We start from the raw sequence: 24,107 nt of genomic DNA, 5'->3' as shown, positions 1-24,107 counted from the left end.
CCTGCCAATAGCACCATTCAAGTTATGGTACTTTTTCCCAGCTGTATTGACACAATGAAAGCTTTCCATCGGTTTTAGACTGATTATGCAAGCAAGAACGTTTCAGAGGTAAGCCAGATCGACGATCGACCGGCACTAGAGCAAGAAAACAAGACGCCGTTTGCTTTCACTTGCTTGCTCAACCCATGGCTATGGGTCTAACGTCTAGCTGACCGTTAGCCGGTGTCGGTGAAGACCCAACGGGCTCTGGACACTTGAGCTGAGTCATGGCAGCCCTGTATCGTGGTCAGCCCTACGGGGACTGTACTGACTTGATGGGGTGGCAATGCCTACAAAAGATCATGAATCCATGCCCCAAATCCAAGACGATTAGCATCGGCATCAAACAGTCTCTTCAGTCATCTCGCATCAGCAAAGAACACTACTTAAGTCTCTCTCCAAGACTCTATCACCGCCGCAAGATCGCCTCAACAGCACATCACCACCGGCCATGCACTCCCTCATCCCAACCGTCGCTCTCCTCAGCCAGTCTGCTGCTGTCTTTGGTGCTGCTATCCCCAAGCCTGCTCCAGCCGCAGTAAGTCCTTATTTCAGGCGCTAAACCATGTTTCATCCACAATTCATCACTAACCGTTACACTAGGCTCCGGTCCCACTCATTGTTGACAATGCACTACCTCAGGCTGCTGTTACTCAGCAGGTGAAGATTGACGAAGAGCTGGTAAGGAAATCCCATTTCCACTATTACGCCAACAGGTTCTGATATTCCACAGGCTGTCGAAATCATCGAAAAGACCCTCGCCACTCTCGTCAAGTCTGTCACACCAACTACCGTGGCCGCCAGACAGGCTATCAATGACATACTTCCTCCGAACTATTTTTGGCCTCCTTTCTTCTCCCCTCCCCAGATGCCCAACAGCAACCAGACCTTCAGCCCTTACTGCCACTTGAAGACTCAGGAGGAATGCAATCGCATCCTGTGAGCACAAGAAAATATGGAAAAGTCAAAAATGGCATGGGAAAATCATGGTATTTAGGAGCAAGGTTGTGCTGGACTGGGAAATTATAGACTTTCAGGATATAAGACTACGGACTACTGAGGCATATCGACATGTATCATGGGTATCCCAAGCCAAGGGTGAGGGTTCTACCAGTCTGGTTGAACCAGTGTGTCCAGAGCCGGGCAGGGTCCGTGGCATCTTCTTCCTGTACATAGCTAGCGCTTTTAATTCTTTAAATTCCGCAATACACATTCAACAGGTGGCTTTCAACAGAATGTCCGGCGACCTTGATGTTGTACTCGGTAGTGCACTTTAACAAGCTCGGGTTAGGGTTTCACAAACTAAAGGGCTGTTGACCCCCACTCACCTACCCCCACCAACAAAACCTCGGCAGAACACCAGCACCACATCAACATCGCATCACCAACCCCAACCCCGAAAAGCACAACACACAACAACCATCACCCGCCATGTCAACCACCACAACAATAAAACAAGATGCAATTCCCTACCTGGAATTTCCCTCCCCCAACCGGAACAACCCCTCCCGGAAACAATGCTTGGTTTTCTTCATAACCGGCAACCCAGGCCTAGCAAGCTACTACACGCCCTTCCTCACCCACCTCCGCCACCTCCTCGACACGCTTGAGTCGTCCAACAAGGCCGCCTACCACATCTACACCCGCAACCTCCTCGGCTTCTCCGACCACGACCACTCCCCCCCCTTTGGAACCACCCTCCCCCCATCCAACCTCCCAACCCAACCCTTCACCCTCGAAGACCAAATCATCTCCCTAACCTCCACCCTTGTTTCCCTCAACACCCCCACCCCCTTCACCTCCTGCATCCTAATAGGCCACTCAGTAGGGGCCTACATAGCAACCGAAATCTTCCACCGCCACCACCTCACCCCCTTATCCGCCTTCCTCAACCTTACTTCAGCGATCCTCCTCTTCCCAACCCTAACCCACATCGCCCGCTCCCCCTCCGGCCAAAAACTCTCCTTCATCGCCTCCCAACCCCTCTTGAACTCCTACACCCACATCCTCGCCAAATCCATCATCAACTGTCTCCCCACCCCCATTGTTTCCCTCATCCTCTCCAAAATAATGAAACAGCCCCCCCACGCTCTATCCACCACCCTCAGCTTCCTGCAGAGCCAAGACGGGATATGGCAGGCGATCCACATGGGCAAAGACGAGATGTCCACCATCACCGAAGAGAAGTGGTCTTCCGACCTCTGGCACTTGGCCGACGACACAGAGCACAACGGAGAGAAATTTTATTTCTATTTTGCAAAAAAAGACCACTGGGTCGCCGACGAGGTGAGGGACGCGTTCATTGAGCGGAGGGAAAAGGACCAGAACGGGAGGACGAAGGCAACGATTTGTGAAGAGGGAGTGCCGCATGCTTTTTGTATACGTAAGTTGCGAAAACGGATGGGGAAGAAGAGGGGGGGGGGGGGGTTGTACGCTGACAGAGGGATGAAACCAGATCACAGCGAGACCGTAGCGGAAAAGGTCGGGGTTTGGATCCGAGAGATTACCGGGTCATGGACTGACTGAATGGGGTGCCAGAGGAGAAGCGGTGCCGAGGGGTGATAGATGTAAAGACAAACGGTAGAGGGTGGGAGTCATAGTCACAACATAGAGGGAAAAAGATCGGAAATATCAACTTCATCTTCATCGTTGTCTTGAAGTCTTGAAGTCTCAAAAATGACCACCTCCCACCATCTACCACCCCAACAAGCCGACAAACTCCCCCATCTCTCCACTTTTGTTCCATTGCCCACACACAATTCCCTTCATCAGACACAACATCTCATCCTACACAAAACCACCACAGCGGCATCCACAAGAACAAGACACAACATGAAACAAAAGTAATTATTCTACAGAAATACAACAAGAACATCTTTAGTTGACCCTTCCACCCATTCCTCATTTGTTATCCGCTTGCTGCCCCTTGAGCTGACCTGAACTCCTCTCCCCAGCCCCAAGTACCATTCCCGTTTTTGTGTCTACCAGTGCTCTTTAATGAACTGGGCTACATACACCCAACAACCACGTATGCTGTGTGCAAAAGAAGAAGAAAAAGAAAAGAAGAAAATCTATACCGGCGGGGTGCGTAGACGGCGGCTTGGTCTTGGTACAGGCTTATTGCTACCATATTGTCCTGCAGGTGAAAGAGTAGGTGATCAAATATCGATCTCGCCATCAGCAATCGCCAACCGTTGTTTTGTTGTCTTGGCTTTCTTGCCGGTGGGAGCACGCTTGGTGCGTTTTCCAGGGCGGACATCGGCGGCGTCGGCTCCGGCGGCGTTTGGTGTGGCTGTGCCGGAACCCTTGTTGTCATCAAAATGGCCCTCGCCTGTAGAGTAGATATTGGTCAGTTCATGGGCCTGTAGAAACGGCAAAGAGAACATGGACTCACCTTCGTGATACATCTCATCCAGGCTGGTTGGAGCATCCGCCCGCTTCCGCTTGCCACCACGCTTCTTTTGAATCTTGTCGTACTCCCCGCTCTCGAGCAATTCCTTCTCGCGGCGTTCAATCATCTCGGCCTGTTCATCATCCGCAAGCCACATGGCAATGTCGCGGTTCCGGTTCTCGGGCGCCCTACGTCCAGAGAAGTCGACACCGGCGCCACCCGCCGACGAGCCGCCCGTGATGACGACGCGCTGCACCTCTTCCTTCTGCATGGCACGCTTGCGGATGCGCTCCTCGATGGTGCCGCGCGTAATGAGACGATAGACGGTGACCTGCTTCGTCTGACCAAGACGATGGGCACGATCCATGGCCTGTGAATCAATGGTCGGGTTCCAGTCAGAGTCGTAGAAGATGACAGTATCGGCCGTGGTCAGATTGATACCAAGACCACCAGCACGGGTAGAGAGCAAGAAGATGAAGATCTCGGGCCGGGTTTGGAAGTCCGACACGGTATCTCTTCTGTCTTCCAGCTTGGTTGAACCATCGAGGCGGCAGTACTTGTAGTTGCAGTAGGTCAAATACTCTTCCATCAGATCGATCATGCGCGTCATCTGGAAGTACAGCAGCACACGATGACCGCCCTCCTTCAGCTGCCGCAGGAGCTCGTCGAGCTTGGCAAGCTTGCCCGAATCCGTAATGAAGCGGCGCATCGAGGGGACCGCAATGTTGGTAAACCGGGTCTTCTCCTTGTCTGGCGCCGGCAGGAGTGCAGGAGGCGGGTATCGCTCGATTGGGATCTTTTCGGTGACGAGCGCCTTCTCTTCGACGGGGGTGGGTCCGTACAATGCCTTGCGTACCTGAGGGTTGAAGAGGATGTTCTCACGCTCCGCAACCGAGCCGCGGCCGGTGCATGAAACCTCGATGGGCGGTGCAGATGCGCGGGGCCGGCCGGCTTGCTCAAGTCGTCCCAGTCCGATATCAGCGTAGTTAGCGCGCGCCACATTCATGAGGTCGCGAAGGACACCTTGCTCAGTGATATCGGCAAGAGGCTTGCGGTCAGTACGTTGTTGAATCTGGAACAGAGCATGGACCGGAGTCCAGTTCTCGTCTTCTGTATCGCGATAGAGGACGTTCATGTTCCCGAGCCGGTTCTTCGATGTTGAAAGCGTCACAGCTCGCTCGAACAGTCCTCGATGACTAGCCTGGTAGGCTTCTTGCGGGCTAGCGTCCGCAAATCGAAGCCATGAAAAGTGATCGGCATTCGAAACGCTATCACGAATGTTCTCCGGTGTCCAAATGTTCAACAGCTCGCCAGTGTACTTTCTCCGGAAACCAGCAACCGCGTTATCAGGCCCGGGCTTGTCCAGGCGCCCGCCCTCTTGCCACACCAAGCGGGGCAAGTCGTAGTCGATCAAACTGCGAACAGAGTAACCAACTGATACGTTTGTGCCCTCTCTGACAAAAGAGGCCGTCTCGGCAAAGTAGCCGAAAGAGAATGGCGACTTGGTATCGGCCCTCTCGAAAAGATCGGGGTGGTTGCAGACCTTTCGGAACTGCATAACGAGATTCATCAAGCTAGAAGAATCGTCGTCGCCCATGGTCGCCTTCTCAATGAGGTCAAGAATGCTGATCTGGTTGCGAAGGCTCGAATACAAGGCACGCTGGCGGTAGGTCAGATCGCAAAAGACATCGAGTTCAATCTTGTCGCCCAATTCCTTTTGGACATGCTTCTTGACACGACGAAGCATGAATGGCTTGAGAATCATGTGCAAACGCTTCAGCTGGTCCTGGTTGAGCTTGGTGTTGCTCTGCGCATGAGATTCGATGTCCTTTGAGAACCATTCGCTGAACTCGTCGTGGGAGTCAAACAAGGACGGCATGATGAAATGCAAGAGGGCCCAAAGTTCCTGCATGTTGTTCTGAATAGGAGTACCGGTCAACAGAAGTCGGTTGCGGCAGTGGAAACTCAGCAAGCACTTCCAACGGGAGCTCGAAGAGCTCTTGATGGCTTGGGCCTCGTCGAGGATCATATACTGCCACTTCATCTTTTGGAAATAGGCGACATCGGACACGACAAGCTGGTACGACGTGATCATGACGTGGAAAGCAGCGTCCTTCTTGTAGGTGGTGTGCTTTCGATCCCAGAACTTTCGGAGCACCTTGCGGTCGGCAGCGGTGCCCCAATATGGCAGCACCTTGAACTCTGGGACGAACTTGGTGATTTCCTGTTGCCAGTTGTGCAGAGTAGAAGCCGGCGCAACGACAAGGAACGGACCCCAAATGTCGTACTTCTCGGCGAGGTAGGCCATGACAGAGATGGACTGTACAGTCTTGCCCAGACCCATTTCGTCGGCGAGGATGCCGTTGATGCCTTGCTCGTACAGATTGACGAGCCAATTGAGACCCTTGAGCTGATATTCCTTCAGCTGGCAGTTGAGCAGCTTCGGCTGGTCAATCTCCACATCGCCCATACCAGTGGGGTTCTGGAAGTTCATCTCTCCATCCTCGTCCAGGTTGGCGTCCTTGTTGAAGTCCCGCGCCTTCTTTTGCGCTTCCTCAATGGCGTTCTGCGCATTGGCCATGGCCGCAGCCTTGAGGGTCGATTCATCGGCCTCGTCGAAATCAAGATTTTCAAAGTTGGTAACCTTGGAGCCAACCGGACCAGTAGGCTCCTCGATATCAAGCGACGTTTCGGGGATTTGGTTTTGGTCCGCATCAGCAATCTCGGGTCGGTCCGTGCTGCGCTCCACCTCGTTTGTCTTGATCTTCTTGCCAATGAAGTGAGAGTAGATTTCGGTCTGCGAGATCAGGAAGTTGAGCTTCCTCTTTTGACGAGCCGCTTCACGGTCGGCTTCCTCCTTCTTCGCGTTCTCGAGCTCCTGTTTCTCGGCGGCCTTGCGGAGGTCGCGCTCCTCGCGTTCGTTCCGTTTCCAGAAGCCCATCATGTCTCTCATGACACGCTTGGCACGAGCTTGAAGGTCTTTGGTACCCTTGTTGGTGCGGAGCTGCCATCGCTTTGCTTCCTTGGACGCCAAAATGGCGGTCTTCTTGAGGTTGGATGCCTTGGTGGAATATGAGTCAGTGGCGAGCCTGTAGACCTTGTTGACATCCTTCCGGGCAAGGTCACGCCAGATCTGGTCGTAGATCTGGTTAAAGCCCTTGGACTGGAACCGCATCTCCAACGGATCCTTTGGCTCCTCGACCACCTTTTCCTTCTTGGAGTCCTTGGGCTCCTTGGTTTCCTTGTCCTTCTCGGAATCGGTGACGGGCTGTTTGGTGATCTTGAGTCGAATCTTGCTCGTCTCCTCCTTGGTGGGAAGCTCCTTCCCGGCATCGAGAGCGGCCTGGGCAGCTTCGGCACTGTCCTTCTCTGCCTGCTTCTGCTCCTTGGACTTCTTGAGTCGACCACCGGCGCGACCCTTGCCCTTGGCCTTGCCAGGTTCCATGTTTTCGGCCTGGAAAGTCGCCATGGTACCGCCCTCGAGATTGGGCTCGAGAGCGCTCGAACTGCGGGGAGGACCTTTGAGGCCATTCTGCAAGATGTATTTGGTCTGCTGAACTTTCTTCTCGGCTCGTTCCGCTTCCTTCATGTACCGCAGGCGCTCTGCCTCGCTCTGGGCAATAGTGGCCCGCTTGAGAGCAGAATTCTTGAGCTCGAGGGTAAGAGCCATGGACTTCTCCCGACGCCTCTTTCGCTGCATGTCCTTCTTCCGCTCCTTCTCCAACTGGACTTCTCGCTGTCGCACCTCTTGCAATGCTTCGTCGTAGTGAAGGTCATCGAATCGCCGTTTCCCAAGATCGGCATGCAACTTGAGCTTGAAACCTTGCGACTGGGCCAAGTCATCTCTGCGCGCCTGCTTGTGGCTGAGATCCAACTGGGCCAGCTCCAGTCGGCGGCGCTTGCTCCGTCGTTGATACTCTTCAAATTCATCTTCCCATTTGTGTTCTGGTGGGTCCCAAGAGTCGAGCTGCTGCATTTCCTCTTGAATCTTCCTTTCTTTGTCGGCAGAGAAGGACTTTTGCTTCGTAAGCCCGTTGGCCGATCGTTTCGCTGGAAGTCGTGGACCGGAAGCCGGGGTCTCGGGTTTGGACGCGGTCTTTCTGGACGCCTTGGGCGTCGACTCGACACCCTTCATTTCGGAAACACGCGACTTGATGGTCTTTCTTGGCTTTTTCTCGCGGTCAGCCTTGTCGACGGTTCCGGTTCTTTCCACTTGGATGGGGGTATCGTCGGTGGTAGATGGCGAGGTCGCTCTGGGTCGCGAGACAGGTTCGGAGAGGATGTTGGAAAAGGACATGACACCTGCGGCACGACTTGGAGTCTGTATTGGCGGTGGGTAAATTGTTAGCTTGAGGCTGAATCTTATTTGATGGAGCAAACGGTCCCAACCTACACCTGAGACGCCCTGGCCCTTAGATGATGATGGGGTTGGGGACCCGCTCCGTGCGAGGACAGGCAACGCAGTTGGAGTGGTCCCGTTGATGGTGGAAGGGGGCATCTGGCTGTGCCTCAGACTGGGCGATGAAATGGCACCAAGTCGAGCCGATGCAGGTGCTGATGGACTGATGGATCCTGCAGTGGGAGCAGGATGGTACTGAGAGACGGGACTTCGTGAGAGGGATGAAGTCGCATGGGATGCGTAGCTGGCGCCGTTGATGATGCCGCCCTGGTGGTTGCTGGCGGAGGATGTGGCGATGTTGTTCGCGGTGTAATAGTCGGATGATTGGGAATAATTGTACGAGTCGCGAGCCTGGAGTGGCGTGGTGTAAAAAAAATTAGTCGACGTCAATCAAGCAGGCGCGGGCTGATAGGGCTTGGTTGGGTGGTGAATGCTGAGGTGAAGAGGGAGTCGCCGGCCAGGGCGGGAAAAATTGTCAAGTGTTGATGCAGCGATTGGGGAGGGAGACGCGATGATATAATATTAGGGAGATGCAAAAAGGCAACAGGGCGGGCAAATTGCACTTTGCTCTTCAATGATGCTTGGCCGTGTCTGGGAATGGAATGGTTTTGGTATTTTGGGGAGGGGGCCCAAAGCTTACTTACCTTTGGTGTCGAGCTCTGCGTCGCGTTGCGCCAGGAGGAGGAGCCCGTGTCCGAAACCCTGCGCTCGCGCTCTTTCTTTGTTGAATCCGCCGTCGGGTCGTAGAAGCTGCTGCCCGCCGACTTTTCGAGAACCGGGTCGCGATTGTCTCTGTCTCTGCCTCTGTCTCGATCACGATCTCGAATCTCGGACGAGTAGTACACGTGCGGCGCGTGCAGCGGCGATACGGGCGGCGGGTGTTGTTGTGTCGTCAATGGCGATGCAATGGCCGGCGGTGCCTGCAGCGATGCCGACAGTGGTGGAGGCGGCGGTGGTGGTGGTGGTGGGAAGGAGGCTGCCGAAATCGAGGCTCCTGCCACGGGATTGCTGAGGATGGAACGAGAGCCCGAGGGATGGTTGCCAGGCGAGGTAGAGTAGGGGTTCGGCGTGTGATAGTCACCTTGTGTTGGTGATCTTAGACTGAAGGACGAGTGCGGCCGTGGAGGCGTGGGTGCTCCGGGGGTTCCTGGCGGCCCAAGAGCTGACGCTGGCTGCGAGGCAGAGCTCACTGGATTCAAGATGTCGCGCAGCCCTCCACGCGGTCCGCGATCTTCGTTTGCACTGCCGCCGCCATTGCCATTACTGCCGTCCTCGTCAAAGTGAGGCGGCCGTTGCAGCACGGTCGAGAAGTGGTCCCGCCCGTCCATGGTGCTTCTGTTACTGTGTAGTTTTTACAATTCATGTGCATTCATCGACACTTTTTTGCCCACCTAGCACGCGTCCCGTCGAGGAATTACGAAGCTATCGGCAAGTCTGTTTAAACTAAAGAAAAGGGTGACCTGCACTCTTCTGGCTTCTGACAATCTGCTCTAGAGAGACGGCTCCGAGATCGCTAGGGGGGGAACAGGAGGTCAGCGGCAGTGTTGGCGCAGATGCGGGCGCGCGGATGCGGGCGCGTGGATGATGAGGGTATCGCAACGAGATCGGATGGAACACCGGGTGGGCTCGGGGTTGGTGAGAAAAAAGAAGGTGATGGGTGGAAGCAATCACCAAAGGGGAGAAAAATACAGGGCAATCAACAAAAAGCTGGGCGCCGATGGGAGCTGGACGGCGACAGCGACAAGGGTATGATGTGGTGGAGGACGATGGTGGTTATGATGGCGGTGGTGATGGTGATGGGAATGGGAATGGACGAAGGGGAAGGAATGGTGTTGGGTTGGAGATGAATGGATCCATGAGCCAGCAGCGGTGTTGCCAGACCCGACTGCTCATTCTCGATTTGGCCACATCTGGGCTTTTGCTGCGTTGGTGTGTGCAGCAAAGTCTTCCCCCCAAAATCCCCTTTGACAACCCGCTTCCTCGCAGCTCTCGCGAAGGTGATCCATCCATCAGTGGTCCCCCGTCCCCCCGGAAAAGCAGGCCCCCCAGGCGTCCAGCCAGATCGAGACAAGCTGGTCCCACGCGCTGAAAGACGTCAGCAGGGCTCACTAATCTGACACCCCCTTCCATGTTAGTGTAAGTCCAACAGCCAACCCCTTTTATCAGATAACAACGCTATAACCACCCCCTCCCCCATGCCCAGTCAGGGGTGCTGGCAAGGAAGTCCCATTTCAGCCCCGGCGCGAGGTATCCGCCTGCCGCTGCTGCAGTTGCCCCAGCCATGCAACACACACCACAGCGGCACTGGGAAAAGTCTCACCAGACACCAAAAGAATCCGAACCGGCATCCCAAGATCCGCCTGTTGATGCCCAAAACTACAATCAATTGTTTCCTTCCCAGTGATCTTCTTCGACCCACCGCCTCGGCACAGCCCTCAGACATCATGTTGCGAATGCCCTCATATTGTCCCGGACACCCACCACTTCACCAATCACACATATATGAAAACTGGCACACACAACTACCTGACGAACCGAATCGATCATAACTTTTCCGTCATTACTCGCTATCTGAGCGCGAATGCATCTAATGAACGGCTGGAGAATCGCGAAACGTGAAAACAAAAGTCTATCCGGCCCAGAAAGAAACCTCATCGCTGTCATCAAACCAACCCAACCCAGCCACCACCGTTTATGCTTGCAGGAGATTTGACACTTTCCCGGTCAACTCCCATCCCATATACTCCAGAATTCCCCTCTGGCAGCCGCGTGATTGGTGTGAGAAGAGGCTTACCTGAGGCCGTCTCAGCTGCAGCGCAACCTCGCCCATGTCATTCTCATGTAAAAAGAGGCAAAAACAAAATCTAGCCAACTCAGACAGCGCCCGAAGCCACCATCTTCTTGCGAAGATAGTTCTTGTAGTCGCCGATCGAACCATCCCATTGCTTAATGGTCTTGTTCTCGCACACGAGAATCTGCTTGGCAATCTTGTCGAGTAGTCTGGAGACATGTCAGCAATCAAATCCTACAAATTAGCCATCAGAGCTTCGACGTACCTGAAATCGTGACTGACGACAATGACACCTCCGCTGTAAGCGTTGATGGCATCCGCCAAACTGTCAATAGTGGGAATATCAAGACCGTTGGTAGGCTCGTCCAGCAACAACATGTTGGGGCTTTCAATGGCCAACAGAGCGAACACGATACGGGACCGTTGTCCGTCAGACAGGGTACCGATCAGAGAAGTCTGAGACTCGCCCGAAAGACCATACTTGCCCAGCTGCTGTCTCCAGTACTGGTAGTCTTGGGATTTATCCGAGTACTTGTCACGCACAAAGTCCAAAGCAGACTTTGTGAGATCAAGCTGCTCCGCCGAGTGCTGCGAGTACAGACCCAGCTTCAAGTGAGTGTGACGCGACACCACACCTTCTCTAGGAGAAAGCTTGCCAGTCATCAGCCGGAGAAGAGTAGACTTGCCAACACCGTTGGGCCCGACCAAGGCAGTACGGGAGTCCATGTCGAAACCGAGGTCGATGTGCTTGTACAAATCATCCTTGGCATCTCCCGAGTAGGAGAAGCTGACATCGTCGAAAGACAGAACTGGGGGAGGCAGCTTCTCGACATCGGCGAAACGGAAGGTGAAGACTCTGTCCTGGTGGACGGGCTGGATGAAACCATCGGCCTCCATCTTGTCCAAGATCTTTTGACGAGACTTTGCTTGTCTGACCAAGTTGGCGTAGGTACCAGCACTGGCAATGAACTTCTTGATGTGTGCGATTTCGTCTTGCTGCTTCTGGTACGCCTTCGCCTGGTTGGTCTCCTGTTCGGAGCGGGTCTTGATGTACGAGTCGTAGTTACCGCCATAGTAGAGCAGCTTCTTCTCCCTCATGTCGATCATGTTTGTGCACACACCGTTGAGGAAATCCATGGAGTGGGAAACCAAGACAAGAGTGCGGTCCCACTTCTTGAGGTATTCCTCCAGCCACACGCAGGCCTCAAGATCCAAATGGGCCGTGGGGTCGTCGAGAAGGAGAAGGGAAGGTCTCACGAAAAGAGCCTTGCCAAGGGCGACACGCATCCTCCACCCACCGGACATGTCCTTGGTCTTCTTGTGGATGGTGACCTTGTTGAAGCCCAGACCGGTAAGAATGAGGGCAGCGCGGGTAGCGAAGGTGGAGGGATCCATCTTGTCCATGTGCTATCAATGAGGTTAGCTTATGTATAGCCGAGAGCGCGGTGAGGGAGGTGTTCGTACCTCATAAAGATCCATCAGGACAGGAGACTCGGGGCCCTCCTCTTCGAGGAGCTTCTCGGCCAACTTATCGAGACGGTCCATCTCGTTCTCGGCCTCCTTGACGACCCACTCCAAAGCACCCAGCTCTGATGGGGGAGCGCCCTCGTTCAGAAGGTAGATATCAACGTGTTCTGGAATGGGATACTCGCGGGCAGCGATAGCCTTGAGGAGGGTACTTTTGCCGCAACCGTTCTCACCCAACAGACCGTACCGGCGGCCCATGGTCAATTCCAGAGTGCCATCTTGAATGAGCACACGGCCATGGAACACCAAACTGGTACTGGTGATCTTGACGTCCTTGCTGGCGGCGGTAGAGGCCAGAACACCAGTGGTGACACGGTCGGAAAGTCCATGCTTGTCCATCTGGTCGGCAAGGCGCTTTACTTCATCCATCTTGTCGGCCGAGGTGGCTGGCTCGTCCGACACGATGGGGTTGCCATGGGCGTCGAGTTCAGGCTCATCGCCGTTGACGGAAGCGGCAGCGCTGGCAGTCTTTGAGTTGGCCTTGGAGCGCGAGGCAACAGTCTTCTTCTCCTTGCCCTCAGCGGCACGCTTCGCCAGACGCTTTTCCTTGGACGACGAGGGAGCCATGTTGTGCTGTGGATGCTGGAAGATAGATGGGTTTGATGGATCAAAAATCCAAAACGAAAGAACGGGCAGAAAAAAAAATATGCGACGTCCTTTGTTCCTTCGCAGGCAAGCCAACTAGTACCAGGAGGCAACAAGAGAGTTTAGTTCAGGGTTGGTTTGCTGCGCCTTTGCCCTGTGGTAGGTTTGAATCAGTGGGAAGGTGGGGGAGGGGAAGCCGCACTTCTTTGGTGGGGCTTAGATTTTCAAAAAAATTCTGATAACCGATAACAACCTGACCGCTCGTCGCTTGGCTTAGTTGTTCAGGCGCCAAGGCAACAAACTGTGATGTGGCACAGACCACCAACCAATGGGCACAATCAGAAGTTGCCGTCAATTGTTGTCAGCGACACAAAAAAGGCCCTGTCAGTGATATTTTTGACCGAAACCTGCCGCCTCCGGAGTCTTTGTATCCCATTCTTATACTACCACTGCTACCAGTTCACTATATACCAGTTGACTTTACCCTTCGAGTCAGGTCAGCTCTTTTTGCCCCTTTCTTCACAACCTGTTGGCAATTGACGTCACACAGAGGCGGCCAAGGATCCAGTTTAGTCATGGTGCATAGCCTCTTCAGTTGTCAGCCAGCTGCGGGCAGATGTCATCTCATGTCCAACTGCGGCCATCACCACATGGGATGAAGCTGAAGGAGAGAGATAGATAATGTTGGAAGCCCCCAATGCAAGTACCAAGCTTTAAAGCATCAGCCCCTGCTCTGCCGGTTTCAACGGCCCTTCACATGAGGCTGTTGAATACTCAAATTACATAAAGTGCAGACATAAACGTACCATTCGATTTGAACTAATCAGAGCAGAAATGGAACCTGGCTGTTGAGAGGGATGAGATGTGCACTAACAAAGAGAAAAGAAATGCAAACGTGGCTACATTATCACTGAGACTTACTTTTGGCTTCACTTTCTCGGCATATGCCGATTTTTAGAACTGGGAGCTGTAGACAAACCCGAGCATGCCGTAGCCCCTGAGTGCTCCTTTGTTTACTTCACATGGCCCGAGCGCCAAAAAAGGGGCTGGGTTGGCTGCGTATGGTTGCAACTGTACGGGCATGTAATTTGATCTGGGGCTATGTGCTGCGACAGTCGTTTAACGTTGTTTTTAATGTGTCTGAAATGATCGAACGCAGCTTCAATGCCCACCAAAGCGGGTCTTTACAAGTTGCAACTGGGCTACCCCACTTTGGCACGCATCGTAGGCCCAAGTCCTTAATGTATGCGTGATCTAGTTAACTAGCCTCATCTGAACAGCATTTATATTTTCTGATAGGAGGGCGTGTGGATGTGGTTTTTCTATCAACATCATAACAACTACCACAGTGCCATCCTATTTTTCGGGCTGTTCGCAAATGGCAAAGCCGCCTGGGTATTTGAAGGGAATGCCCTCGCTAACACCGGATTCTCTCTGCATGAATCTGAGCGCTATCCTAGGTTATTGGAGCTGGGGTCTTTCGACATACCTCTGTTGACAATTCCGGTGAAGCTGCTGCAAACTAGTGGTGCTGATCGTGATCAATTTGTTCGTTTCCATAAGGCAATCAATCCTTGGTATTTCGGTTCGTAACTCTACGTAAGATGTCACTCCATGGCTCTGAGATCCCTATTTCAGTATGATCCGCATATCAGGCATTCCTATGTTCAGTGATACATTTTCATGCCCTTCGTGATCGTCGACTCCCTATCCCGTTCATTCCTACTGATTCTCTCCTTGTAGATGGCCGTAAAACTCGCCTTCCACATTGGGAGAAGGCCTATGTATCAGCATATTCTCTGTTGCTTTCCGCTGTCTTCTATTTGAAGAGAACCCGTATCGAGATTTCTTGTAAAACCGGAAGGATGCGGCAGCTTGTCCCCTCGCCGAGACCCCCCAGGCCCATGCCTCTGGCTCCCCATTTCTGGACCCCTCGCTTGTCCACCCCATCGTCTTTCTGACCTTGTAGGCGTGGGCGACTTCTTTCTTATTTCGTCAGACCAAGACTACGGTACTCGAGCAACCAGTTTGGATCGCTCTGAGCAACTCCATCGTCCTAAGTACTCGCCTAATCATCATCGCCATTGGTATGTCTATCCATCTTCTCTTTGCCTTTCCAATAGACCCATGGGCTGATCATCGTCACATTGATCAGGACTCGATCTGATCACCATAAGTTTTCCCATATGCCTCAATGGCATTGTTCCCATGTCCTTAGTCGGTATGTCAAGAGAAAACCTATCGCAGCCCTACAAGACATTGCAGCCAACATGATGACCGAAATGGGATTTGGGACTGAGTTTCCCGACTTTGAAGCACACAAGCATGCTCTGACAAGCCTTTCGTCACTCCTCTCCTATTAGCCATTGACTCTTGAGATATCTGACCTGCTACCTTTTTCTCGTGACAATCTACCAATTGTTTTCCAACCACATGATCCTTCGACTCCCTCCAGGGAGACAGTCGACACCATCCTCACCTCGCGTGGATTACTGACAAGTACTGTTTCGGTCACGATTCACTGCTTCCCTTCCCAAGCAGATCGAGGCACAGGTCAATTCCCAACGATGTCGGTCATGGTCATTTGGCACATGAAGAGGCAAGACAAACCGGAGCAGGCAAGTGATCCCAGTCCGAGATTTGTCTCTATTCCACAGCTTCATGATGAGTTTGATTATCTTCTCTATATTCGATGGTCTCATACCTTCTAGAGGCCACCTGAGATTAACAAATAATCTGACAGCCCTCTTCCTTCTACAATGTCTATCGTAGCTCGTTTGCTGTTGGGTTCATACGCTGACATATTTCTATTCAGATTCGGGACAAACCCTAGGGTACCACGCCTCTACACTTCGAGCTTCCACCTGATGCCAGCGATTCCTCCGAATCAACAAGGAAATGATAGCTCTGGATTTTCAACCCTGCTGCCATGCTCATTAGGTCAGTATCTCACATCACTATTCTCACCTACACACTTCTAGCGGCCATCATGATGACAACACTCGCTTCATGATCACTGCCCCGACACGGGCATGAGTTGATTTCTACTTGCTTGCTCTGAGGAGGTCACCCCCCCCCCCTCCCTTATTCCTGTTGACATGATGTCTTTCGTCAGAGAGCTGACTGCCGTGGTCTAAACATAGCCGAAGACGACGATGATGACGATCACAGCAAGAAGTAGAATCCACTCCCTTGGTTTCAATGCCCCTCAACACTTCAGCTTGAATGATGACATTTTGTTGTGACCATCACACCATGATGTTCTTGACGAGTCGTACTTTTTTCATCTGAATGATCTCTTGACATCATAGCCTCTTTACCTGATCACCTCTACTCGATGACACAGCCGGCCATGGAACAACACAGATACTCGGAGTTCAGACACTACGGCTATCGTGGCCAGAAGCCGGTAAGTCTTCCTTCGCAGCATCATTTGGCACCAACACCATGATGATTAAAACACATTGAACACTGAGAGCTCTGGGTGATTCCGACCCATATGATTGACACTTCTACTCGTTTCTCTGACACAGTCAACTACACTTCCTATTGATTGTTCTTGACCTTCCTGGCTTTGGTACAGAGCTAATTTGCAACATGCCAGGCACCCAAACATCCCAACCTCCCATCCACATCATCATACCAAAAAGTGAGCAGCGAATGCGTTGGCTTCTTTCTCGTTGTGATCATTTCACAGTGACCATGATGATAAAAACTTTGTCAACTCACCCCCAGCATTGGTGTGGAGAGGATGGACTCCCAAAATATGTAGTTTTCATCTGACTGAACGTCTTTCTCATTTCTTCACCTAGCTATTCTTGACGGAGATCTTGCTAACCTGTGTTTCTTGGACAGATGAACATCCTCATGACATTAAGTTCTCCCACCAGTCTCTCCCACCAGTCTCTCTCACCGAGTAAGTGTCATGCCCCTGGCACTCCTCCCGGCACACTCCCAACCCCGGCTCGTGTGATGACCAAACAGTGTTGTACTGAGCATACCACCCATTCTCGGTGGTAACAACATGATTACATGGAACTTGATCTGACAGAGCTATCTCTTCCCGTCTTTTATGACGTTTGACTTTGACGATCCTGCTGACATCTGGTGTTTTGACAGACCAACCCCTCTTCACCTCGCGCTCCCTCAACAAGTAAGTGTCATGACACTACCGAGACCACTGCCAAGCATATTTCCAACCCCGGCTCCTATGATGACACGAATCGCTCTCTGAGCATCACGCCCGTTGCTGGTGGGCATGCCATGATTGCCGTTCGCAGTAGATCTGACAGAGCCATCTTCACCCGCCTCTTTTCACTCTTGGCTTTGGAGCCTTGCTAACTTTTGGTGTTTCAGCACTGACTACCTACCTTGGTCATTGGTGCTTCAGTAGATTGAGGTGAGTTCAGCAGCAAGGCAAGTATCTTCTCCCGGCCCCTCCCAGCCCCAAGAGAGCCATGCTAACAACTTGGTGGATCTTGAGCAGCATACATAGACGAGCCCCAGGCAAGAAACCGACCAAGTAAGTCCTTACCTCTCTCCTTCACTCACCAAGACTCTCATGATGAGAAAATCAAGACTGAACAACCACCCCTTCATTGGCGTGCATATGATGTTCATTTATAAGCACAGTTTATTTTGACTGAGCTGTCTCTCCTGATTGCTCGCCCAGCACAATTTGAGAAGATTACTTTACTAACCTCTGGTGTCTGTTGCCAAAGCAGATGAAGCCGAGATCGATGCCCACGTGTCTACCTACGAGACAGAACTCCCTTCAAAGGTGAGAACACCACCCCTTTCCCTTACCGCCATGCCTCCGACATTCATGATGACACACTCATATATGTGTACTCATTCCATTTGAGCATCACACCACACAGAGGTGATCATGAAACAACACTTGTCGCTCTGATGGAGCCCTCTTTTCTAGCTGCACCTTCAAGCTGGTGTGCTTGACGGCTTTGTTAACCTTTCGGGTCTCTGACAGATCCCGACGAGCTTCCCACACGCTAGAAACACCACAAGCCGGTAGGACACCCTCCGGTCTCAACACCCTCCATCCTTCGGGTTCCATGATGGTACCTCTCAAGAGATTAAGGTCACGCCAACCTGGCGTACCGATGATGCTTTTGCATCGGTGTTCTGATGTTGCTTACCTTCACTTCCTCTATCCAGTCCTTGGGTGGTTTAAGTTGTTTTGCTGACTTGAGCTCCTTGCGTCTGCAGAGTTTCCTTGACTTCCGGGTTAACAGCCTCCCATTCCCCGTCTTCCTTTCACATTCCCTCCTGAAGACAACCCACTCGGCATGGGGACCAGCAACACAACACCCTTCCAGGCAAGAGCTTTTTCTCGTTTTGTCTTTGCGCTTATTGTTTCACGGCTATCTTATTGATTATAAAGGAAACTGCACCGCGCTTGCTTTCCGGAGAACCATGCCAAATTTGTGAGAAGACATGGTTCACATGTTGCAAAGTAAACCGAAGAGAAAATATCAAGATGGCTGTGGGGCCTACCCTGATACACGTCTGCTTTCTTTGAGCTTTTCTTCAATTGCATGAAGCTGATATCTCGTCTTTCTTGTGCAGGTATCTTGACGATCGAACCCAAGGAAAAACGAACGGGCAAGCGGAGGAGGGAGTGGCAGACCAACAGAACAAGGCATTGGACATACGTCGGGGTTGTGGCGGTGGGAGTTGATGGTGGATTGTGGATTGGATATGGCCAGGCCAAATGTCAGAGATGGAAGGGCGGACAAGGGCTTCATGGCAGCAGATTACCCGTGGCCAGAAAGGAACTATTGATGTGATGAGTAGAAGAAGACAGCAACTCTGTTCCCCGGCTCGTGTCTGTGGACAACATGATGCCGATGGTGGAGATTGAAGGTGGCGATACCAAACAAACAAATAAACAAGCTCACTGAGCGTTGAACATGATATTGCTGCAATTGGGATCCAAGCGGAAACGTCAACAAACGGGAGATGTCAGGACGTCAACGCCCAGGCGGCTGCCAAGTGCTGAGAGCGCGGGGCCGGCTCGGCGCCAAGATGCGCAGAAAACTGCAAGCCATAGAAAAGCAAAAGCAAGATTTGGGAGGAGAATGTCATGTCGATGACAACCTGGTTTTCATCAAGTTCAAGACAGCTTGGTGAGCAGAAGAACACCCCAAAGGGTTATCCGAACGGCCTCTGTGTCTCTAAAGGCCCCACGAAGAATCAATCTCCTCAGATCGTCCCATTCGTTTGCATATAGGTTTTCATGCAGCTGTGCCTCTCGATCGAACCAACGCGCCATCGGCCTTCTGCTCCCCTTTTTCCTGTGGTGGCATGGCACATGGCATGGAGCCGGAGATGAGCTGCCAACCGAAGGCGTTGCAAAAGGCCAGAGCGGAGCACCATGCCCAGGATGTTGCCCAGACCGCCAAGCAGGAGCCAAGATGAAGGCGAAAGTCTTGTTTCACCAACCAAGCATTTTCCAAGACGTCTCAAGCATTTCCAAGAAAAGCCTTCGACGATCTCGCCAGATGCTGCAAACAAGGGGTTTTTCGCGAAACCTCTGACGACGCTCTTGTGAATATCGCTCTCCAGCCATTGCTTGCCACGCGGAACACCCGGCACAGGGAAACACGAGCTGCGCGCCTGCAAAAGGAGAACCCTGCCGTTGGATAGCAGTCACAGCGCAAGCTGATGAAACGAAATTATGATGGAACCATTGGGTTTGGTAGCTGTGTACTTGTCGGGATTATGCATTGACTGGTCTGTCTCCAAGTACCTTGATATCCCACCCTCCATCTTCGCCGTGTACCCGAACACAGCCCGGCCGCTAGCTATTATCGGTCGCTGTCAGTGCCAGTGGAGTTGGGATGGGACCAAATTGACATGATTGGACTCAGTGCCTTGCTCCCGCCCGCCGCTGCTGCCCATTTTTGATACTGTCCTGCCCTCGACTCGTCCTTCGTGTTGCCGTCAATCTTTCTCTCTCTTTCCTTCCTCCAGTCAACTTCTGGCACATTTCTTACCATCGTTTCAGTTGCAAATTGTTTAATATCGCAGAGGGAACTGCATTCTTGTTGCTTGTTTCAGTGCCATTCGTTACGGGCCCCCCTCTGCTTCATTCCGACTTTCGTTGAACACAACATCTTCTTCACTTTTCCGGATTTTTTTGCCAGCAGAGACAGCGTGCGCCAAGTGAATCAATCCGTCTCAGACGTCATTCCAACCGCCCTGACAACTACATCCACATCAAAACAGACAATCCATCAACAGGCTCACACTGCGCGCTTGTCGCAACCACAACCAGAACATCACCAAAATGCGATTCTCTAAAACATCTCTCGTTTCCGCCTCCCTACTACTAGGGCAGGCGGCCGCCGAACTTCCTCCCATTGTCATGAAGGTGTGTAGTCGCGACAGTCTGCACCTCACCTTTGCGCCGCCTCCAATGGTTCTTCTCACTGACCATTTCCTCCATAGGGGTCCAAATTCTTCTACGAAAATGGCACCCAATTCTTCATGAAGGGTGTTGCTTACCAGCAAGACAGCGCCGCCTCCGGCCAGTCCACCGGCAGCTCCAAGTACAGCGACCCTCTTGCCGATCCCGCCAGCTGCAGACGCGACGTCCCCCTTCTCAAGCAACTCCGTACCAACACCATCCGTACCTATGCCATTGACCCAACCAAGAACCACGACGAGTGCATGAAGCTTCTCGACGACGCCGGCATCTATGTCATCAGCGATCTTAGCGAGCCAAGCTTGTCGGTCAACCGCGACGACCCCAAGTGGGACGTCGAGTTGCTCAAGAGATACACTGATGTCGTCGACGCCCTGAGCGGGTACAGCAACGTGATCGGCTTCTTCGCTGGTAACGAGGTCACCAACAATGCCACCAATACTGATGCCTCTGCCTACGTCAAGGCCGCTGTCCGCGACACCAAGAACCACATCAAGGCCACCACCAAACGCTGGTTGGGCGTTGGCTATGCTGCCAACGATGACGCCGATATCCGTGAAAACATTGCCAAGTACTTCAACTGCGGCAACCAGAGCGAGGCCATCGATTACTGGGGATACAACATCTACTCGTGGTGCGGCGAGAGCTCTTTCACGGATTCGGGCTATGATAAGCAGGTCGAGTTCTTCAAAGGGTACTCGGTGCCTGTCTTCTTTGCCGAATATGGCTGCAACATTCCCCACGGTGCTGAGGGTCGTATCTGGGAGGAGACTACTGCCCTCTACTCTGATAAAATGACTGGCGTTATTAGCGGCGGCATTGTTTACATGTACCACCAGGAGGAGAATGACTACGGTATTTCTGCGCACCCCTTATTTGTGACATGCTTGTGCTAAATTTTCATTTAGGTCTGGTCCAAATCAAGGGCAGCACCGCCTCCAAGTTGAAGGACTTTGACACTCTCTCGACCGCCATGGCGTCCGTTCGCCCTTCGCCTACCCAGATGGATGCCTACAATCCCACCAACTCCCCCGCCGCCTGCCCCACGGTCAACTCCAAGTGGGTCGTCAGCGGCGACCGCTTGCCCCCTACCCCCAACAACGACCTTTGCGAGTGCATGTACAAGTCCTTGACCTGCGTTCCTTCGGACAACCTCAAGACCACCGACTTTGGCAAGATCTTCAATTATGTCTGCGACCAGACTCCCGAGGCGTGCGACGGCATCAACGGCAATGTCACCTCGGGCGTGTACGGACCCTTCTCCATGTGCGGAGATAAGCAGAAGTTGGGGTATATTCTCAACGAGTACTACAACTCCCAGAACCAGGCCAGCGGCGCTTGCGAGTTCAAGGGGCAGGCCACCATCCAGGCGGCCGAGGCTGATGACCGGTGCAAGGCTAGCTTGGCTGAGGCCAGCGAGGCTGCTAGCAACACCCAGGGTGGGTCAGAGACGAGCAAGAATATTGCCGTGCCTATCCCCATGAAGCACCTGTTTACGATTGGTGACTTGGCTGTCGGGGCGTATGTGGTTGTTGCTATGGGCGTTGGTGCTGGTATGGTGCTTTTGTAAGGAAGAGGATAGAGGTGAGAGGAAAAGAGTGAGGATATGAAAGGGATCTCTTTTGTCTTTTGTGAGGGAGGATTGTTGGTGATGGGATTGGGTGTGGTGGTGTCGTTGTAGGACGGGTCCTATGAAAGGCCAAAAATAGGGCGTTGTTGTCATTTTGTTGTTGAGCGCTCAGGGAAAGGGATGGGTTTTACAGGGACAAAAGGGAGGGAAGATTGGGGCTTTTGTGTGTGTGTGTGTGTGTGGTTAGTGTTATTACCTTTCGGGTGTGTATTGTTGACATGTAATTGAGCGAATTCTTTCTTCGGATGTCGGTCAGGTAGGATATGTTTGTGGTTTGTGAATAGACAAGAAAGACGGTGATTGCAACATGGTTGTCTGGTCTGGTCATGGGAGTGATTTTGTTCAGGACTCTTTTTGAGTCAGTCAAGGAACACTGCTACAAGTCAAACAACACCAAGCCTGATGGAATACAAGGGTGTGGGGGTTCTCTCCGTTCATCCCCTGTCAAGACATCCCATATACCAACCACGCCCATCATCCAAAGTCGGCAGGCCCTAACTAAATCCCAATTTTGACCACCACCACCTACTTTGTATCAGCAAGCACAATGTCAGAGAAACTCGATTCCACCACCACCAACTCCGAAAGCAGGCAGAGGATCGTGGACGCGCTCGCGAAACTTACGGCGGCGAGGGAGGCTGAGTGGGGGAGAAAGTAGAAGGAGTCGGAGAGGACCAGAAGAACGGGGGGTTCTACTGGGGAGAATTAGAGAGGGGAGACAGATGGGGGCGGTTCAGATGGGAAAGGAGGTTCAGATGGGACAGCTACTGGGGATAGGGGTGTTTCACGAGGAAGGGGGGATGAGAAGGAGGGCGGTTGATGAGGGTGGGTGGTGATGGGAGCTTTAAAATATGGGAGGCTGAGGGGGGTTTTGGAGATCGAGAGGGTGAAGGGGGAGGAGGGGAATAAGCGGTGGCTAAAGGCGACGGGGGATTGTGAGAAAGTTGGGATGGATGATTCTAGGATGTGATATTGCTGTGCAGGATGTCTTTGGTCGTGTTGACTATGGGCTGATAGCGTTGAAGGAAGGACAGAGTTGCACTGGTAGTGTAGAGGAGAGGCCGCCTGGTGGCATGGTAGTTTTTCTTGTGAAAGGCTGCTTGTGGCCTGGGTGCCGAAGGCTATCACACGTGGAAGCACGAAGAATTGGTCGTATTGTTTTGTGATGAATCTTTCTAGGTGCTTGTTCTGCAAGATGTGCTTGTTTGTGTGGATGAGTCAAAGGATGTTGACGAACTGTCTTGTAATCACATACTCGCCTTTGTTGTCCCTTGATTCGGCTAGAGACCGTCTGGTTGTCAGTAGAAGACATCTGCAACCCGTCGTGGAAGCCTGATGGTGTGGCAGGAAGCTATAAGAGTGAGACGATGCGCTGTTGATATTGTTCCGAAGCCCATTCGCTACCCTACATCTTCGATTTACAGCCCTTCCTTCCCAGATCACCCGGGCAAAACACAACTGGAGCAAACAACAACCACCACGTCACAATACTGATAACCGACCCAGCATTTACAATGGAAAATCTTGATTGGAACAGGTTCGAAAACATGCTCCGCCGTGTCATGATGGACCAATGTGATCGCAAGGACCTTGAGGAGGCGTATGAAAGGTGGTGTAGTGAGTTCGACCACACCCAGAGCGATGAGCCAATGGGGAAGCGAGAGAGACGCTATTTGCTCTTGGAGACCCTGGGTGAGGTGAGCGAATCATGATATGTGTAGTGTGATTTGTGAGATTGAGATATGATCAGGCTGTGCTAGAAAGGCAGGAGAAACAGGTAGACGGCAGTCTATTCGGATCGGGTTAAGGGAACGACAAGGATATGAAGAAAGGAGAGGTCAGTGTTCAGAATGAGGAAGAAGAGGTTAAAGTTACAGGTAAGGAGGAGGAGGAGGAGGAGGAGGAGGTGGTGGTGGTGGTGGAGGTGGAGGTTAAGAAGTAGGACGTTGGGAAGAGCGTAGAAGGTGGCGAGGAGAGTGGACGGGTCGAGTGCAAATCCGGGCATACTATGAGGGGTAGTTTTTCTGGGAAGCCCGAGAGATACCTAATGTTGAGTTTTGATGATAGCGGCAGTGGAGCGGCTTAATGGCCACTCTGAAATGGTTTTGTGAGGTGTTGTTTTGGTTGAACGATCAGTTGCATCTCGTGGTGCTTAGAGGATTTGATGTTCTATGTTGCTTACTTTGGGTAGGTGGCTTCTACAAATGAATTCTTGGAATCATCATGACTGCGACTGCAATCAAGACGAGGCAGCTGATCGCACTGCCACCCCAAATCCTGAGTGTTGCCTGCAATCAA

At 52.4% G+C, this 24,107-nt stretch overlaps 6 protein-coding genes across 6 annotated transcripts; 4 read left to right on the top strand and 2 right to left on the bottom strand.

Moving 5' to 3' along the window:
- Positions 1-490: 490 nt before the first annotated feature.
- QC763_204425 (uncharacterized protein) lies at positions 491-982 on the top strand (the record flags this gene model as incomplete). Its single annotated transcript, XM_062909482.1, has 3 exons — positions 491-577; positions 643-720; positions 773-982. 3 exons carry the CDS (start codon positions 491-493, stop codon positions 980-982), a joined length of 375 nt encoding a protein of 124 aa, XP_062768271.1.
- A 406-nt stretch (positions 983-1,388) lies between these two features.
- Positions 1,389-2,912, top strand: QC763_204420 (uncharacterized protein). Its single transcript, XM_062909481.1, has 2 exons — positions 1,389-2,422; positions 2,495-2,912. Exons 1-2 carry the CDS (start codon positions 1,471-1,473, stop codon positions 2,563-2,565), a joined length of 1,023 nt encoding a protein of 340 aa, XP_062768270.1. The 5' UTR covers positions 1,389-1,470; the 3' UTR covers positions 2,566-2,912.
- Positions 2,662-9,972, bottom strand: INO80 (putative DNA helicase ino80). Its single transcript, XM_062909480.1, is given in 5 exon segments — positions 2,662-3,370; positions 3,434-7,751; positions 7,824-8,180; positions 8,474-9,376; positions 9,391-9,972. The coding sequence occupies 4 exon segments, from the start codon at positions 9,155-9,157 to the stop codon at positions 3,198-3,200; spliced, it is 5,532 nt and encodes a 1,843-aa protein (XP_062768269.1). The 5' UTR covers positions 9,158-9,376; positions 9,391-9,972; the 3' UTR covers positions 2,662-3,197.
- A 392-nt stretch (positions 9,973-10,364) lies between these two features.
- Positions 10,365-13,164, bottom strand: ARB1 (ABC transporter ATP-binding protein arb1). The gene is made up of 3 exons (XM_062909479.1): positions 12,085-13,164; positions 10,886-12,027; positions 10,365-10,829 (listed from the first exon to the last, which is right to left on the bottom strand). The coding sequence occupies exons 1-3, from the start codon at positions 12,712-12,714 to the stop codon at positions 10,703-10,705; spliced, it is 1,899 nt and encodes a 632-aa protein (XP_062768268.1). The 5' UTR covers positions 12,715-13,164; the 3' UTR covers positions 10,365-10,702.
- A 5,801-nt stretch (positions 13,165-18,965) lies between these two features.
- Positions 18,966-21,749, top strand: QC763_204390 (uncharacterized protein; the record flags this gene model as incomplete). The annotated part of the gene is made up of 3 exons (XM_062909478.1): positions 18,966-20,125; positions 20,203-21,034; positions 21,088-21,749. The coding sequence occupies exons 1-3, from the start codon at positions 20,042-20,044 to the stop codon at positions 21,747-21,749; spliced, it is 1,578 nt and encodes a 525-aa protein (XP_062768267.1). The 5' UTR covers positions 18,966-20,041.
- Positions 21,750-22,356: 607 nt separating this feature from the next.
- On the top strand, positions 22,357-23,751 carry QC763_0034150 (uncharacterized protein; the record flags this gene model as incomplete). Its single annotated transcript, XM_062905547.1, has 4 exons — positions 22,357-22,463; positions 22,519-22,634; positions 23,316-23,506; positions 23,629-23,751. 4 exons carry the CDS (start codon positions 22,357-22,359, stop codon positions 23,749-23,751), a joined length of 537 nt encoding a protein of 178 aa, XP_062768266.1.
- Positions 23,752-24,107: the final 356 nt, after the last annotated feature.

This window comes from Podospora pseudopauciseta (assembly GCF_035222475.1).
Source record: "Podospora pseudopauciseta strain CBS 411.78 chromosome 2 map unlocalized CBS411.78m_2, whole genome shotgun sequence".
Lineage (NCBI taxonomy): Eukaryota > Fungi > Ascomycota > Sordariomycetes > Sordariales > Podosporaceae > Podospora > Podospora pseudopauciseta.
This window is presented reverse-complemented; position numbering and strand designations above follow the sequence as displayed.